At 50.6% G+C, this 15023-nt stretch overlaps 1 protein-coding gene across 1 annotated transcript in view; it reads left to right on the plus strand.

Moving 5' to 3' along the window:
• LOC104687538 (hydrocephalus-inducing protein-like) overlaps positions 1-15023 on the plus strand; it is a gene marked incomplete at its 3' end in the record, with an annotated part of 59153 nt that overhangs the window by 17789 nt on the left and 26341 nt on the right. The window contains 15 exon segments of the mRNA XM_039554487.1: positions 670-805; positions 1238-1402; positions 2276-2467; positions 2917-3033; positions 3644-3787; positions 5122-5262; positions 5740-6056; positions 7645-7822; positions 8319-8411; positions 9111-9320; positions 10166-10300; positions 11619-11796; positions 12315-12475; positions 13205-13314; positions 14389-14525. Coding sequence (XP_039410421.1) covers positions 670-805; positions 1238-1402; positions 2276-2467; positions 2917-3033; positions 3644-3787; positions 5122-5262; positions 5740-6056; positions 7645-7822; positions 8319-8411; positions 9111-9320; positions 10166-10300; positions 11619-11796; positions 12315-12475; positions 13205-13314; positions 14389-14525 — 2414 coding nt within the window.

Raw genomic sequence — 15023 nt, forward strand, 5'->3', positions numbered from 1 at the left:
CTATGCTGCTGTGGACATCAGTTTAACGACAAGAGGGATGCAGCTCCCTCTCCCAGGCAGAGCCGTCCGGGCAGTGCCTGGGCAGCAGTTTTGTCAAGCAAGTGCAAATGGGGACAGTCAGTGTAGAGACCCGTGGGGTGAAGGACCAAGGGAGCTGTAGAGGTGGGAGAGGGTGATCACCCACTCCGTAGGGCAGGTGGTGGCTTGTGCCCTCCAAGGCTGGGGCAAGCCAGCTGACTTCTCAGGCCAGGGCAACAGCACCATGGGAGAGAAGGGAGTCATTTTTACTGAGACACTGTAGTCTTGTGTTCTTTGAGCCTTGGTGAGCACTGGTCCTTGTTGGCAAGGCTCCCCCAGAGCTCATGGATCACTGGGACTGTTACAGGAGTCCTTTCAAGCCTTCTTGGGTAAAGGAGGGGCTGAGACAGCTGTGGGACAAGTCCTCTGCCTGGGGCACTTGGCAGCCTCTGGGTGCTGCCTCTCAGGGTTTGCCCCTCCTTGACAAGACATGTTTGAGTGGGAAGACTTTGAAGGCAATTTATCACTGTAGGGCTGTTAAATGTCCATTTGACAGTGACAAATGTGTTACGCTCCATTTCACAACCTTCAGGGGTAAACGTTCTCCATCCTCAGTATCTCTGATTCCCTTGGGGCCATCTCTTTCCCCAGATGCATCGTTCCTAAGCTGAGAGCGTACCCCTACATCCTGTGCTACAATGAGTGCCATCTGAAGGAGCCGTACGAGAAGAAGTTCCTCATTGTGAATAACAGCCACATTGCTGCCTGCTACGGGCTTATTGCCCAGGTTTGGCATCGCATCCGCCTCCTCCTCTCCAATATTATTGAGGAGATTATTAGGGGAAAAAAGGGTTTGGTTTGCTGGTTTCTATTCAATCTTAAAGATCTGCTGAGAACAAGATCCTACCTGAATGTAAACTCTAGGGTGCAGTTTAACCTCCTGAGGAAGCAGTTCATGTTCTAGTCTTCAGGGTGTGGGAGATCTTAGAGGGTTGTGAAAAGCTGCTGCATCCACAGACACCAACGCCTGTGCTGGCAGCCTCCTTGCAGGACCCCCTGAGAATGCTAAACCTACAATTCTTGCATCTTGTTTGTGCCTTTCACCTTTGTCCTGGGGATTTTTAGAAGTGTGTGTGAGTTGCCATTGTGGTGGATGTTAAGGAGTTTAAAGTTTCTTCAGAGGTCCCTCTGAAGTTGCATTTGATTCTGTCCCTTCTAGAAACGCAAGGAAGATACTCCTGTGTTCTACTCCAGCTCCAAACCCTGTGGGATTGTCCAGCCTTTCAGCACAGCAGAGATTCCAGTTACAATCGAAGCCCAAAAATTGGGCAAGTATGACACCAATGTCCTTATTGGCGTGTTCGGGGATGAAGGAAACCCGCTGGTGAGTGCAAGGGGAGACGTGTGCCTTTGTGCAACTCAGTCCTGGCAGGGTGCAAAGCGTACAGGGATTCTTCAGGGAAAACAGGCACAGGCTGGTGTGGAGAAGGACAGAAGGGATTGGTGGCATACACAGCTCATGCCTTATAGGTGGTAATCTCAGTGTCTGACACAGCATATCGTTCATCTAAGCTGGAATCAAGGATAATTTTAGTTAATTAATCTTTAAAATGCTATTAACTTTGGAAACATCTGTTTAAAAATGTCATGTCATCTCTCTGAGCACAAAAGAGGATGTCAGAAGATTTCTGGGAACCTTGAGCTTTCTGTAAAAGAAAGGAAAGCTGGCATTTGGAAAGTAGTTGCAAGGATTTAAACATCTTAAAACATACGGAAATGATGATGCCAAATCCCCTGGATGGCACCATCACACTGGGCCAGTGTGGCACTGCATGTAAGTCAGTCAACAGGAGGGCCAGGCAGTGCAGGCTGTGGCAGGGAGCCCTGAAGTTTGACAAAACAGTTGCTTTTAACTATCACGCTCCTTACCTTAAAGAGGAGGGTTTCTCCCCACTAGAATAACCAGTTGTTTAACTGTCAGCCTGGTCTTAACTACAGATTTCTTGCAAAGCTTTTACCTTTGGGCCAATAATTTGTAGTTTGAAACTTTCTCTTACCTTAATCCTTTTTAATTCAGAGGTGAATGTGTCTTTTTTTCTTTTTCCCCCCAAAAGCCCAGCATTTCAGCTGGAGAGTGGTAGTTGTCCCTAAAGAAATAACTTGAGCAGGATTGAGCTGTTTAAGCTTTTTTAGCTTTCCCTGTTGTGGTTTGTTTTGGTTTTTTTTTCAAATCTTTCTTGCCTGCTTTCTGGAACAGAGACAGGTTTTACGGAGCACTGGAACGTGGGCAGATATCTACCCAAGTCCAAGACTGATAGAATTTGGCATGATCCCAGCGCTACATCGTAATACACAAACCTTTCACCTCGTCAATGAGGGTTTAGTCGCTGCAGACTTCAGGATGGAGGTCGTACCCCCCCCACAGGGTCCCCAAGTGCAGGATCTCAAAGACTGAGTAATAGTTTTGGGCACAGATTAATACAAAATACAGTAACAGGATGAATTGCCCCAGAACAAACATTTTGGAGGAAAACACCAGGTCCTGTCAGCATCTCCTGGAAAATGCTACATTGCCATTATAAACATATTTCTCTTTGCAATGATGACATCAGAAGGGCAGCTTATCAGACACTGTTTCTGGTCCACATTAAGACCTGGAAATGAAGACAGTCTCCAAGCTATTAACACCTCAAATTGTTCATTGGGAGCAATCTGATGACCAGGGAAATATAGCTACTCCCATACTATTTTCCATCTTGTCTTCTCTTCTAGCCTCATTCCCTGCTTTCGTCGGTTCAAATTCACAAACGGGGGCTACCATTTCCATCAGCTCTACTGGACCGTGGAATGTTACAGACCACCTGAGGAGGAGGGCCAGAGCCTCACATCTGTCAGTAGCTCCAGGGACGAAGAGGATTCCCAGAGCCCCTGTTTCAGCTGCAGCCACGGTCAATGGAGCTGCAGCCAGACGAGTCAGCTCACATGGTGGTGCAAGGCTTCTCCAGCGTTCCGCAGGTGAGGTCCCCACCAAGGGCTGAGCCTGGGGAACCATCAGATCCCCTCCCCTGGGCTTGTTCCGCAGTCCCTTGACATTTGCCTGGGGAAATGAGCAGGGGCCTTCAAGAAACTGGTTTAAGGCCACACGTTTCCATGGCAGCACCAGTTGCTTTCCTTGCTGGCCACCATCAGGCCAGCTAAGGCTTTATCGTGATTTCACATCTACCAAAACCCAGTGCTGATCCCAAAATAGGGGTGGAAGGAAATACTGCTCTTTTGGGCAAACAGTGTTGCATGCTGAGTCAGCAAGGAAGGACAGAGAAATAAGTTACACTTAGACTAGGAGCCCAAGAAGAAAGTGAATTAAACAAGTGCCAAGTGGTTTATCTGGGGTATGCACAGAGTAAGACAAAAGCTGTGTGAGAAGGGAGGGAAGGTCTCACAAGTGCCTTTTGTGGCTGTTGGGGTGCAGTGTTAGAGACAATTGAGTGCAGAATAAATAAGCTGCATCACAGGAAGAAAAGGGGGCAGTGACCATAACTCTGTGGCAGGAATAGGGCCCGTGGTGGGTGGTGAGCCAATTTGCTGGATGCCAGCACCGCTGGTGACAAGTGTCTCTTGCATGCAGGTGGTGCAGAATTACGTGCTGTGTGAAGCCATCATTGGGGAAAGCACAACCGCAGAGCCGATAACAGAAACAGTCCTTACCTGCGAGTTTATTGATCCCTCTATAGAAGTATCAGCCAAAGAATTCTTTTTCCGAGTGGAGAAGGTAAGTCTCTGGATTGCATCCTGGCATTTAACAGCACGGCTGAGGAGGGTGTGTGCTTGTGTTAAAGCCCCTCTTTTTACCCTTCCTGAGGCACTTTGTAAAGTGAGTGAGGATGCTTTTAGAGATGAGACTGGTGTTTAACTTCCCCAAAGTAAAATTGCAGTAACAGCTGCACTGCCAAGGGGGATCGTGGCCACTTACAGAGAAATACTAGTTTCTCTGCTCACTATAAAGGGAGATTTTTGAGGATCCTCCAAGGCAGGGTGATGTCTAAACACTGATACTGTAGGGAAGCTGGGGAAAATGGGGATTCCTGTGAATTCCTCAGGCTTACAAGGAAAAACCCATCATCTCCTGTGTCTCTTTGCCTTCTCTGCTGTTGGCATGAATGCTTTATGGTATAGCTATATGGTATAGCTCTGTGCATTTCCCCAAGCCTCACCTGCCTCAAAGGACCCCCAGACATCCTGCAGCTGCAGTGACGATAACACTGGGGCAGAGCAGGTGCCCTTTAGTCTCTGGATCCCAACTCCTGCGTCATCTTTCCCTCTCCTGCAAGTTGTCTGAAAAAGAGATGTTTCATTATTTGGTTTCTGTAGTTTCAGGCCTCTCCTCTGGTTCCCAGGCTTCCACTGAATCACAGAATCCCTGGAACAGGCAGTTCAGATGTAATTAGAAGCTTTTCAGCTCTCCCTGATTCTGCCTGGCTTCTGCTCAATGCCACACACACTGATTTATCACATACTATAGCACAGCACCTGTTTGGTATCAGTACATCCAGAACTAGTTTCCCAAACTCTCTGGTTTCTTTAAACCATGCAGGAAGCCCAGCACAATGCATAGACAGGAAAGAAGAGCCTAGGCTGATCAGAGCTTTGAAGCCACAGACACCTTGTCCCTGTAGCAAGGGCAGCAGGACACAGGTTGCAGATGAACTGCTTTTATGAGGCTGCTAGAGCCAATAAGGTTGTAAGAAATGACTGTACGTGAGTGAAGATCATCTAGTGCTGTTCTGCTCAATAGAGAGACAAAACTAGAGACAAATGCTCTGGATTCACTTTCTGCTTTAGATCTTGTTCAAGCAGCTGCCTCCTCTCAGGGGCCTATTCCCTCATCTGTACGTGGGAGTGTTTCCCTGTCCCCCAGAGGATGCTGTGGTTTCTAAACATGAAAAGCATCTGCTATAAAGAAAAATCTCCTGGAAGGGTAGAAGCAAATAGAAAGGGTAATAGAGATGGATGCCCTTCTGGGGCTGAAAAATGTGAAATGCAGCAGAAGCAGGAGGAGGTCTGTGGCCACTTGAGGTTGTTTTTCCTTATCTCCTGTTGTTGTAGAAACCCAGCGATGAGCTGACTTTGCAGTACCAGCCTTTGTCTTTAAAAAACACCTGTGCCCTGCCACTCGACCTTCTGCTGTACTTGGAGCAGCCATTCATGGTCTGCGATGCGGACCAGCAGCCCCTCCCATTTGGCCAGGTGAGCAGCCCTGGTCTCCTCCAGGGGGGTTTGAAGAGGAGGGGTGTGGTGGTGCCTTTCTGTTGGGAGGTCCTCGAGTCGAGAAGTTTATTCTGTAGTGTCAGCAGTGGATTGGCCTGAGCTGCATCAGCAGAGCTGCTGAAGGAAGCAAAATCTCACCTGAACTGAGAAGATCCATCCTGGCTTTAAGGCATAAGGAGAAGGGAGCAGGCAACTAGGTCTGGGCCAGGTGTGCAGTAAAGGTGTCTCCTGGAAAGCATCCCAGCTCTCCAGCAGCCATCCCCTTGTATTGCTGCTGAGCACAGAAAGGGTAGCCTGAGAGGATCTTGGGCCAGAGCGTGGTGCCTGCAGTCAGACCCTCACTGTAAAGAAATGAGGGTGAACTGAGAAGCTGGGGTCACACTTTGAATGTTTACTGTTTCCTGCTGTCAGACCTGTCATCCCACAGGTGATTAATTACTGTTCATCTCCTTGCAGCCTGTGACAGTGGATGTAGGAGAGACCAGTCATCTCTACATTGCATTTGACCCAGCTTATGAACTGGATTTTCATAGCTGGGAACAAGAGAAGGTTCTGATGATAGACATGGTCAGAGGCCATCCTTACAAGGAGTATATCACCCTTCGGGGAGAAGTCCACTTCCCGAATCTCCTTATCCAGCCCAACACCCTGGAGTTTGGCTGCATCAAAGCTGGCACTGAAGAAGTGCTTTCTCTGGAGATAACCAACAACAGCCTATTTCCTGTCAAGTACCACTGGTCATTCCATGTGGACAGCCAGGTGAACAAGTTGAGGTATGTGCACCTTTGCCCTCTCCTTGAAGCTCCTCCTGGTGTCCTGTTTGTACTTGGAAAAGACCAAGGCTGTTTGCCTAGGATCTGGCAAATTGCTTCTGACTTTCCCTTGTGCAAGTGACACTGACCAGCCATGGTCAGGCTGGATGCTCAGGGAGTAGGTGTTTTCCACCAATTTGGTGCTGTGTAGCCCCCGTAGTGGTTTCCCCTGGGAAGGAAAGCTGGGGGGGAAAGCTGCTTTCTCAGACCTCTGTGGCCTGAGGCAAATGTCCACCTTGATGAAGGGCTCCTAGTCCCAGCTCCACAGTGCTGGTGGAGGCCCTTTGGCCCCTGTGCTTTGGGATGGGTCCTGTCTGCAGGCAGAGGAGCTGCTCTCTGCACCTTGCCTTCCTCCCTGCAGTTGTGCTGGAGGATGCCCAGAAAGTCCCAGTTCACACCAGAGAAAGAGCTGCTTAGTGCCTGGGCTGATGCTGAACATCTTGTTACCTTCCCTTTCCTTCTTTTCTGAGACAACTCCTTTAGTGCCAGGACAATTTCTTTCCCAAGGGTCAGCTTTCAGTGGACACCTTGGATTCTTCACTCCCTTCCTTTTTTTGTGACACTTGTTACTCATTTTGACTTTTCCCCACTGCAACATGTCCCTTAATGGGTTCTGTACTGCTCAGCAGCAGGACTTGTTCATCACATCATCTCCCATCAACTCCCTGGCTCCCAGAGAGTTTCATTTTAGAGTGAAAAATACTGTTGTCTAGGCACCATGGTCCTGGGAAGTTGCCTCAAACCATTTATTAAAACTAAAGACAGTGGAATAAATGATTAGGGATCTCTTGGGGGTTATGGTGAGAGAGCCTCTCATCCAGAAATGAAACCCAGCCTTAAATAACAAGCTACAAAGCTAAAGACAGTTATTCTTTGGGGAGCAGGTCATTAAAGGCACTGAATTCCTGTCTGGGAATGGAGCATCCAGGTCGTGTTTGACTGTGTGGGGAACACTTGCAGCAGGGTGTCAGGCAGGCACGGCTCAACTGTGCCCCTCATGTGGCATTAGAAACACAAGCAGAGTTACCCTGAGCACCTGCTTCAATTGAAAATGGAGGATGTGACCTGAGTCAACTGGGAGTGTTGGAAAATGTTAACCAACCCCCCCAACACTGTCAGGGGAACATTCCGGATAAATATCTGGTAGAGATGCAGAGTTTCTGGCCTTGGGCACTGCGGGGGTTGTGCTGGTTCGTCACTGGCCAGGTCTGCCCCTTGGTGCCTCAAATCTCACCTTTTTGCATGTCTTCTCTGTCTTTTCCTCTCCCACTGTGCTTTTTGCATCCCCACAAGGTGTTAATCTCTGTCCTGTGTAGTTCTTCACTGCAAGCAGTTACCAGCTGGCTGCACCACTGCAAGCCCAGCATCATCCCTGGGCTGCTCTGAGCATGGACCTGCTCCAGCCTGGTTTGGGAAGGGCTGGATCAGACCATTTCTGAGCTCAACACACCAGCCCCCATCCAGGGGCTGCATCCTGACCAGGAGCTGCTTGTGCACGTGTCCCTCCCTCCCACTGCAGGTCCCTGTTCATAGTCATGTTATTTTCCAGATATGAGTCTTGCCCACCTAAATTCCAACCCCACCCACCAAAGGAGAAGAGAACCCGTCTGGATGGCTTGACACCTCAACACAGACGCTTCAGGGTTAGAAATGTGGAGGTGCCATCCCCAGCCATTAAAGAATCACAGCGTCTTGCCAGACAGAAAGGACTTAAAGGAGGAACAGAGGTAGATTTTCTTGTACATCTACTGCTTGTGTTGCCTTCCCACTTTGCCACCAAAAAGTCATGCTCGTGCTGACCTCCCTTTTTGCTGCCCTGCTGTCCTGTGCCCTGAGGGTGGGCTGGACAGCAGGGCCAGTGGCTGGACATGGGGTATCTGGGGAGGGAGAAATAGGAGAGTTTTGCTCGGAGAAGCCCACTCACTCAGATCCTACAGACCTGTGCTGAGTGTGGGATTTTTTTGGCTTATTTTCTTTACAATGTCAAATGAGCTCTTCATCTGCATCATGATGATATTATAAGATCTCCAGCTTCCTTCCCAGAGCAAGCTGGGACGAACCCTTATCTCCATGTACCCACTTCCCAACCCAGCCAGACCACTTGTTTCCAGGCCTCTGCCTTCACCCAACAGCTGGTATTGCAGTGGTGGCAATACAGCCCTGGAGCTGTCTTATAAAATGAGACTTTAAAGTGGCTGTCATGGAAAATGGCTTGTTTTTCAGGTGACGCCATATACTTGTGAAAACTCTAACGTCCCCCTAGGATTGTCATTCAGATGCACAGAGCTATACTGCAATCCCATCCCAGTGGACCAGGTAAGTGGGAATCTGTCTCACTTCCACATTTTCAGTGTGGCAAGCAGGTCTGTAGCTCTCAGTCCCATTGGTGGCCCTCAGCATACCCCACAGAGGAGCCTCACATCCCTTCAGACCATCACAAAGTGCTGCTGAAGCAACTGGTCACTGGAGAGGCTGTGCAGGACATGTTGTAGGGCTGCCCAAGGACGCTGTGCAGCACCTCTGGAGGCCATTGCTGCCCTTGGACCTCATCGGGTCCATAGGAAATTTTTGCAGGAGCTTTACTGTAGCACCTTGAGAAAGCAGCATATAAATCAGAGAGCAAGGGGGAAAGCCTCAGGTCAGATGAGCTGGGCTGGAGTCCTTCCCTGAGCTCCCTGAGCTCCAAGAGCTCTCACTCTGAGTCTCCTCCTTTTCTAAAAGCAGTAAGAAATGCTTTTTAAAGGCAAGTTGTGCATCAGAGAGAATTTCTTACTGCCAGGAGACATCCCAGTTCACTTTAATGTAGTGTGTAATTAATGCATTGATCCATGAGTATGAGAGGTTTTCCCCATGGTCCCTCCACTGGTCAGTGGCATGGATGCAGGATGAGAATTGGGTGATTCTGGCTGTGTTTGAGGAATAGGTCCCTCCAGCTACAGCTGCACTTCGCTCCAAGCTGCTCTTCTGCATCCATTTCCATGCTCAACACCTCAATCTCTCCTGTCCTCCATCCAGGCTTTCAAGATCCTGCCACTGTCAGGTGAACTGCAGCCAGGAGAGAGCCAGCAGGTCACCTTCAGCTTCTTTGGCCACCTCAACAGCATTGCCCGTGTCACGGCACTGTGCAATGTGGAGGGAGGCCCCAGCTACGATGTGGACCTGACCGGGGAGGCCTCACGCATCAGCTACTTCCTGAGTGTCCAGGAGATCAACTGTGGGGTCCAGGTACCGCGCCATGTCCCCTGGCACAGCTCCTTGCCTTGGAACCATGGCCAGCAGGTTCCTGCCCACCTCGCTCCAGGGCTCCCTCCCCTTCCCAGCTCCTTTGTTGGCTCTGTGGCTTGGGAGTACAACCTTTGAGGGATATGTCCAGAATCCAAGCTGGTTTAAAACGGCCATCTCCACCCCACTCCAAAATGTTGGGAATGCCTCCTTTTCAGAGCTCCTAACACTGGGCAGGGTCCCAGTGGGGATGCTCTGAGGGGCATGTCCCTGAGACATCCCTCTGCTGATCCACTCCTAAAGCCTGACCTCCAAGGAGGTGCCCTTGTCTAAAGCTCTTGCTTAATCCACACAATAATCAAGGGAAGAAGTTTGGCTTCCAGTCACTGTCGTTGCAGAGACTGTCTCAGAGTAATCCACACTTCACTCCTTTGCAGTTGAAAGCCCACAGATATTTCCAGCTGCTGGCCTTGTGTGACTCCCTTGTGGCCTGTATGTTTCTTGCCACTATTTGCATGCAGGTGCCTTTTCTTCTGGAATGCCTCAGTGCCACCTCTTTTGTTTCTCCTGGCTGTTGGTGACCCCTCAGAGTGCACAGGACCTGTGTCCTCTGGTTCACTTATTACTGGCCCTGACATGGTTGTTACCACACCTCTGTCTGCTGCCAGAGCTCCCTGTTTCTGGGCAGGTGTCCTGTGCCTGGGGGTTCCCCAGGTTCCCAAGTGCCTGTATCTCCTCCCCCGTCCCTGCTCCCACGATGTGTCTGCTTTCAACCCCAGGAAAGAGGAAGGAGATTCCCAGCAGCAGGCCTGGTTCTGTAACTTCCCTCTCCTATGCCTTCTCTCCAGATGTTTAATGAAATTCAGCATAGCAAGGTTGTCCTGGCGAACACAGGCAAGATACCATTCGACTGGGTGCTAAACCCCAGCACTGACACTGCAGACCAAGCTCTGGATGGAGTGTTTACAGTCAAACCCAGCAGTGTAAGTAGCACAAGTGACTGACCCCAGCCCTGTGTCAGGTGGCTCAGGAGAGTAAAGGGGAAAAAGGGGTGCAGGGGTGGGGAAGAGAGGGGGAAAAAAGTGTGGGGGGGAAACCCCAAACCCAGCCATGAGAGAGAGATCACTGCAAGCAATTTCTGCTGGGGGCAGAGAAGGTCAAACAAGTGCTCTCCGGCAGACACCGGCGGGAGGCACAAGTGTATTGGTCACTGTCCTGCCCTGCTGTGAGTAGAGGAGAGTTCTTTTTGATAGATTTCTCGGGCGAAAACAAGGCACAAAGGCAACAAATATTCTATCTGGAAAATGTTTATTGATAAAGAAGGGGTATGGTCCCGACCAGCGGGGGATAGAAAAGAGAGCAGAGAGAGAAAACAAGAAGCGGAGAGAGTAACAGAAGCACGTGGGACGAGTTAAGGCTTCCAGCACACATACAAGCCCAACAGTAATTTTTCACCCCATGTCAGAAAATGGATTTATAACATACGTTAAGGCATAAATAAAAATGAAACCGGTTCCTCACAGTCACTCTGGGGACCCTGACGGCTGAGATCTCTGGCTGTGCTGGCACCGGAGCGTTTCTGAGGGTCGCCTTAGCCAGGCTGTGTGATCACACAGGACACAGTCCTTGGCCCTGCCTCCCCGCTGCCAGTGCTAAGCAGCACTTACACATCCCTTTCGTAGGCTTGAAGCTCCTTTGCCAGAAATTGTCCCAGCCTCTGTGCTGGTCCCTCCCTTCTCCAGCATTGCTTCTCTGCAGCAGCTTTGTGGGGCAGTGAGGGGGCCAGGGAGGAGCGGGGCTGGAAGTGTAAGGAGAAGTATTTGCAGCATCCCACCACTGTCCAAGCTGCTCAGTCCTGCCTGGATGTCTTTGAGCCGAAGCAGCAGCATTCCTGCCTTTGTCCCTCCTTGAAGTGGGAAGAGGAAGCTGATTGGCCTTCCCATTTCTTCATGCCCGTCTCCTGCAAGGGATGAGAGCAGGACTTCTCTTCCACAGTGGCAGCAAAGAGCCTTTTTTTGTTGAGGCAGGCCCTTGCTGGCAGAGGGCAAACCCCATTAGCAGCAGAGCCATGCTCACATCAGCCTGTGCTGGGGCTGCAGCCTTGCCAGACCTCAGGAGGACACACTGCAGCCCAGGGCTGGAGGCATGAGCTTTTGGGCACAAGGAAGTTAGAAAGTGATGTGGTCTGATGTTTTCTTCTAGATGAGAACCTGTCTTCTCGGCTAAGCCTATCTGTCCCCTGAGCCATCCCCTATTAAATGCTCTCTGATTCATTGCCTCCCTGTTCTCCCATACCTGCAGGGTTCCATTAGGCCTGGTGAGAGGAAAGAGCTGAAATTCTCCTACCTGCCAGGATTACCAGGAGCCTTCTGCAGGACTTATGAACTCAAAGTGGCTGACATGGACCCAGAAAATATCTGCCTGAAAGGAAAAGCGTCTTTTCCCATTACCAGTATCAACCTGCCCTGGAACATCAAAGGTGGGCACTGCCTGTCTGCCCCCAGGAAGGGCCCCTCTGGTTTTGTTCCCTACCATATGCCCATAGGGCAGCTCACACCCACCTCCACCAAGGCTGGAGGGTTGCAGGACTCCCAGACCAACTCAAGCCCTCTGGTTGCTTCATGAGTCTTGAGCAGAGGATCCCATGTGGGCTTTGTCCCAGGAACCATCCTGCAGAGCTTGTCTGGCTGGCAGGCTCCTGGAAGGATGACGGCTAAACAGAAAGGCTTGGGAAAGCTGTAAGAGAGGCTGGCAGGGCTTTTGGCAGGGTTGGGTTTGCATGATACTGCAGGGGAAGAGAAGCTGCTCTGTGGGGAGCAAGATGGGTGGGAGTGAACATGAGGACTCAGAGAGCAGCAGCAGCAGCATCCACTTTTCATAGACAGCCTGAGGGGTTTGTTTCTGGGAGAGGCCAGTGTTGGGGAAGTGGGACTTCCCATCTTAAATGGGATTGGCACTTTGCTAACATTTCTCTTTGTGGATGTTTTCTTCCTTCAGGAAATGAAAACTATGATGAGGCACTGAAAGAGCTCGTAAAATTCATCCAACAATACAAGCAAAAAGATAAATCACTTGTTTGGGAGAAGGCTGAGACACTGAAGGCTGAGACCCTGATGATTCAGAACCTGAAGTCACACATGCATGGCTCTGGCACTGTAGTAAGAACAGCTGCAGCCCTGTTTGGCACATGCCACCCTCTCCATGTCACCTGAGCCCCTTGCAGCCCACAGCAGCTTCCCGGTGCCCTGATGGCACTTGGGACCTCCCTGCACACTCCCGACCATGTGTCTGCTCAGCATTGGCCCAGGGGCTGCCCCTCTGGTCATGGTCTCTCCTGGGGTTGCAGCAGCTTCCTGGCTACCCCAGGGAGGGCTCCTGAAGGCCATGCTCATGGGATGGAGTTGATGGTGCTTTGGAGGAGATGCAGGTCATTGCTAGGCAGTTTGTTGGTCCCAACCCAAACCCTGCCAGATTGACAGACCTGAACAGCAGCTGCTTGATTGGGCCCTGGGACTGTGCTGGCAGTGTTCATCTCCAAGAGGCACTGGCTTGGTCCCGGTTCCTTTTCAAGACAACTTTTGTCCAAGCTGCTTTGGCACTGGCTGAGGGCAGGCGAGTGTCTGGAGCTCTGGCAGGTTCCTGGCTTGTCTGTCTGTCTGGCCAGATCAGCTTTGCTAACAGTGGCTAGGCAGGCAGAGATGCTGGAGTTACTTCCCTGGAGCTGAGGTCCTGGCTAAGAGAGCAGGTGGTGTCCCAGACACTGAGTGGCCAGATGGGAGCACCCCATCCCCCCCTCTCAACAAGAGCAGGCTGGGATACTCTATCAGGTACAAGCTGGGCCTTGGGAAGGACCTTTGCTAACCAGCCACTGTCTTCCCTTTCCTCAGTGGGACACTTGGATACAAAAAAAGCTGGTGAAGAAGCTGATAAGGCAGGCTGCTCTGGAGCTGCAGAGAACTCACACCTCCCGTCGCCCAAAGACCAAGAAAATTGTTCCCTGACAAGGACCTGCGCCAGAATCTTGTCAAGTGAGTGGAGACTCCCATGCCCATCTCGAGGTGCCCCGTGGGTAACACCCAGCAGTGCCCCCTGCTCCTGGGAGCTCCTTGTGCCTGCAGAGCTGGCAATAGCCGGGGACTTGAGAAAGGGTCTGGCCCTGGTGGCTGCTGTGACACGCTCTCTCTGTGAGCAACTGAGTGCCCTCCCTTCCCCAGCATCATGCTGAACTTGGGACTGCTCAGCTTCCCACAAGTGTGGGGTTCTGCCCTAGAGCTCAGGGGACCCAGTGCAGACCTTCAAGCCCTTCCAGATAGCATAGATTCTGACCCTGTTGACTAGCTCTGAAAGAGACAACTCCCAGCTGATGTCTTTGTTCCAAACTAACAGAGCACACTAAACAAAAGGAGCAGGGAACTGCACACATCAGCAAACCCTTTAAAACCCCAAATCAGGTGGTTTACATGCTGGTGGGGTGGCAGGTCTTATCTAGGTGACTTTCCCTGTGCTCCTTCGTAATGCAGCACAGGCACAAGAAGCTCTACTTCAGGAAGAAGATGCTCTGCAAAACAGATCATTCGTGTGCTTTCCTGAGGTCCTGAAAGGACCTTCCTGTGAATTTTGCCAGTATTAACGGATTATTATGCTTATTGGTGCTGCTTTGGTGGCAGTTCTGGTTGCAGAGCAGTGAAGATTTCCTGTGCAGGCAAATCTTATGTGTAGGCCCCAAAGCAATTTCAGGCTCACTCTATACACCAGGCTAAACAGTTTCATTGAGACCAGTGGAGGCCCAGTGTCCTCACCTCTATTGGCTTTTCATAGCAGAGGAGCTGTGACCAGTGTCCATTTTAAACTAATTTTACTTTCAGGTACCTTTGGTAGCTGATAAAACCTAGGACCTGCACTCCCTGTGACTTCTTGAAGTCATTTCCAGGCGGTCAGGTCTGGGGTTTCATTGCTTGAGTTGAGTTTTTACAGGAATGAATACAGAATTAGCTGCTTTATTTGCATCCTCTGACTGCTTGGACATGTAGCTGGGCTGTGGTTTAAGGACTGTCCTTACTCCTTCTTCCAGCATTGAGCTGCCTGAGTACATCCTGGACATGGGCACCGTCCTTAAGGGCTACACTGAGAAACGCACTGTGGAGATCAGCAACCCCGGGCCGATGGAAGTGTCCTTCCAAGTCGATCAGTCTGTCCTGCAGGACACAGGTAGGCAGTGCTGGAGACACTTCCTGTGGGCTTGAAGGAGGTGTCTCAGACAGATGAGTTTAAGCCACTGAACTTAAGGTTTTTGAGCTTTTTCTTCTCAGTGTCCCTGATGGGAGCTTCAGAGCCTGAACTCTCCTGGCCAGCCGTGCCTGGGGACCTGGCCTGCCTGCCATTGCCTTAATGCTTCAGTGCAGGGGCAGGATGAGCTCATCACCCTGGTCACCTCTGGCATCTTCTGTCCTTGGCTTCCATGAGCATCAAGTTTCTTTCAGCACTCTGTGGGCTTGTTTTGCAAACCAGTGGGGTCTGCTGTGGTTTAGAAGTGCTTTGTTTGAAGTTGACACTGTCACAGCACTTGTGTTAATCCTTTCTTGAGGAAACAGCCTTTGAGGTCCTCTGGTGGATCAAAACAGGTTCCAAAAGAGGCCTTGAGGCAAGTCTGCGCTTCCATCCCAGTGGTGCACTGTGTCTGAGGGGTGTTCAGGTGCACCCTTTAGG

This window comes from Corvus cornix, chromosome 6, assembly GCF_000738735.6.
Source record: "Corvus cornix cornix isolate S_Up_H32 chromosome 6, ASM73873v5, whole genome shotgun sequence".
In the NCBI taxonomy this organism is placed as follows: Eukaryota; Metazoa; Chordata; class Aves; order Passeriformes; family Corvidae; genus Corvus; species Corvus cornix.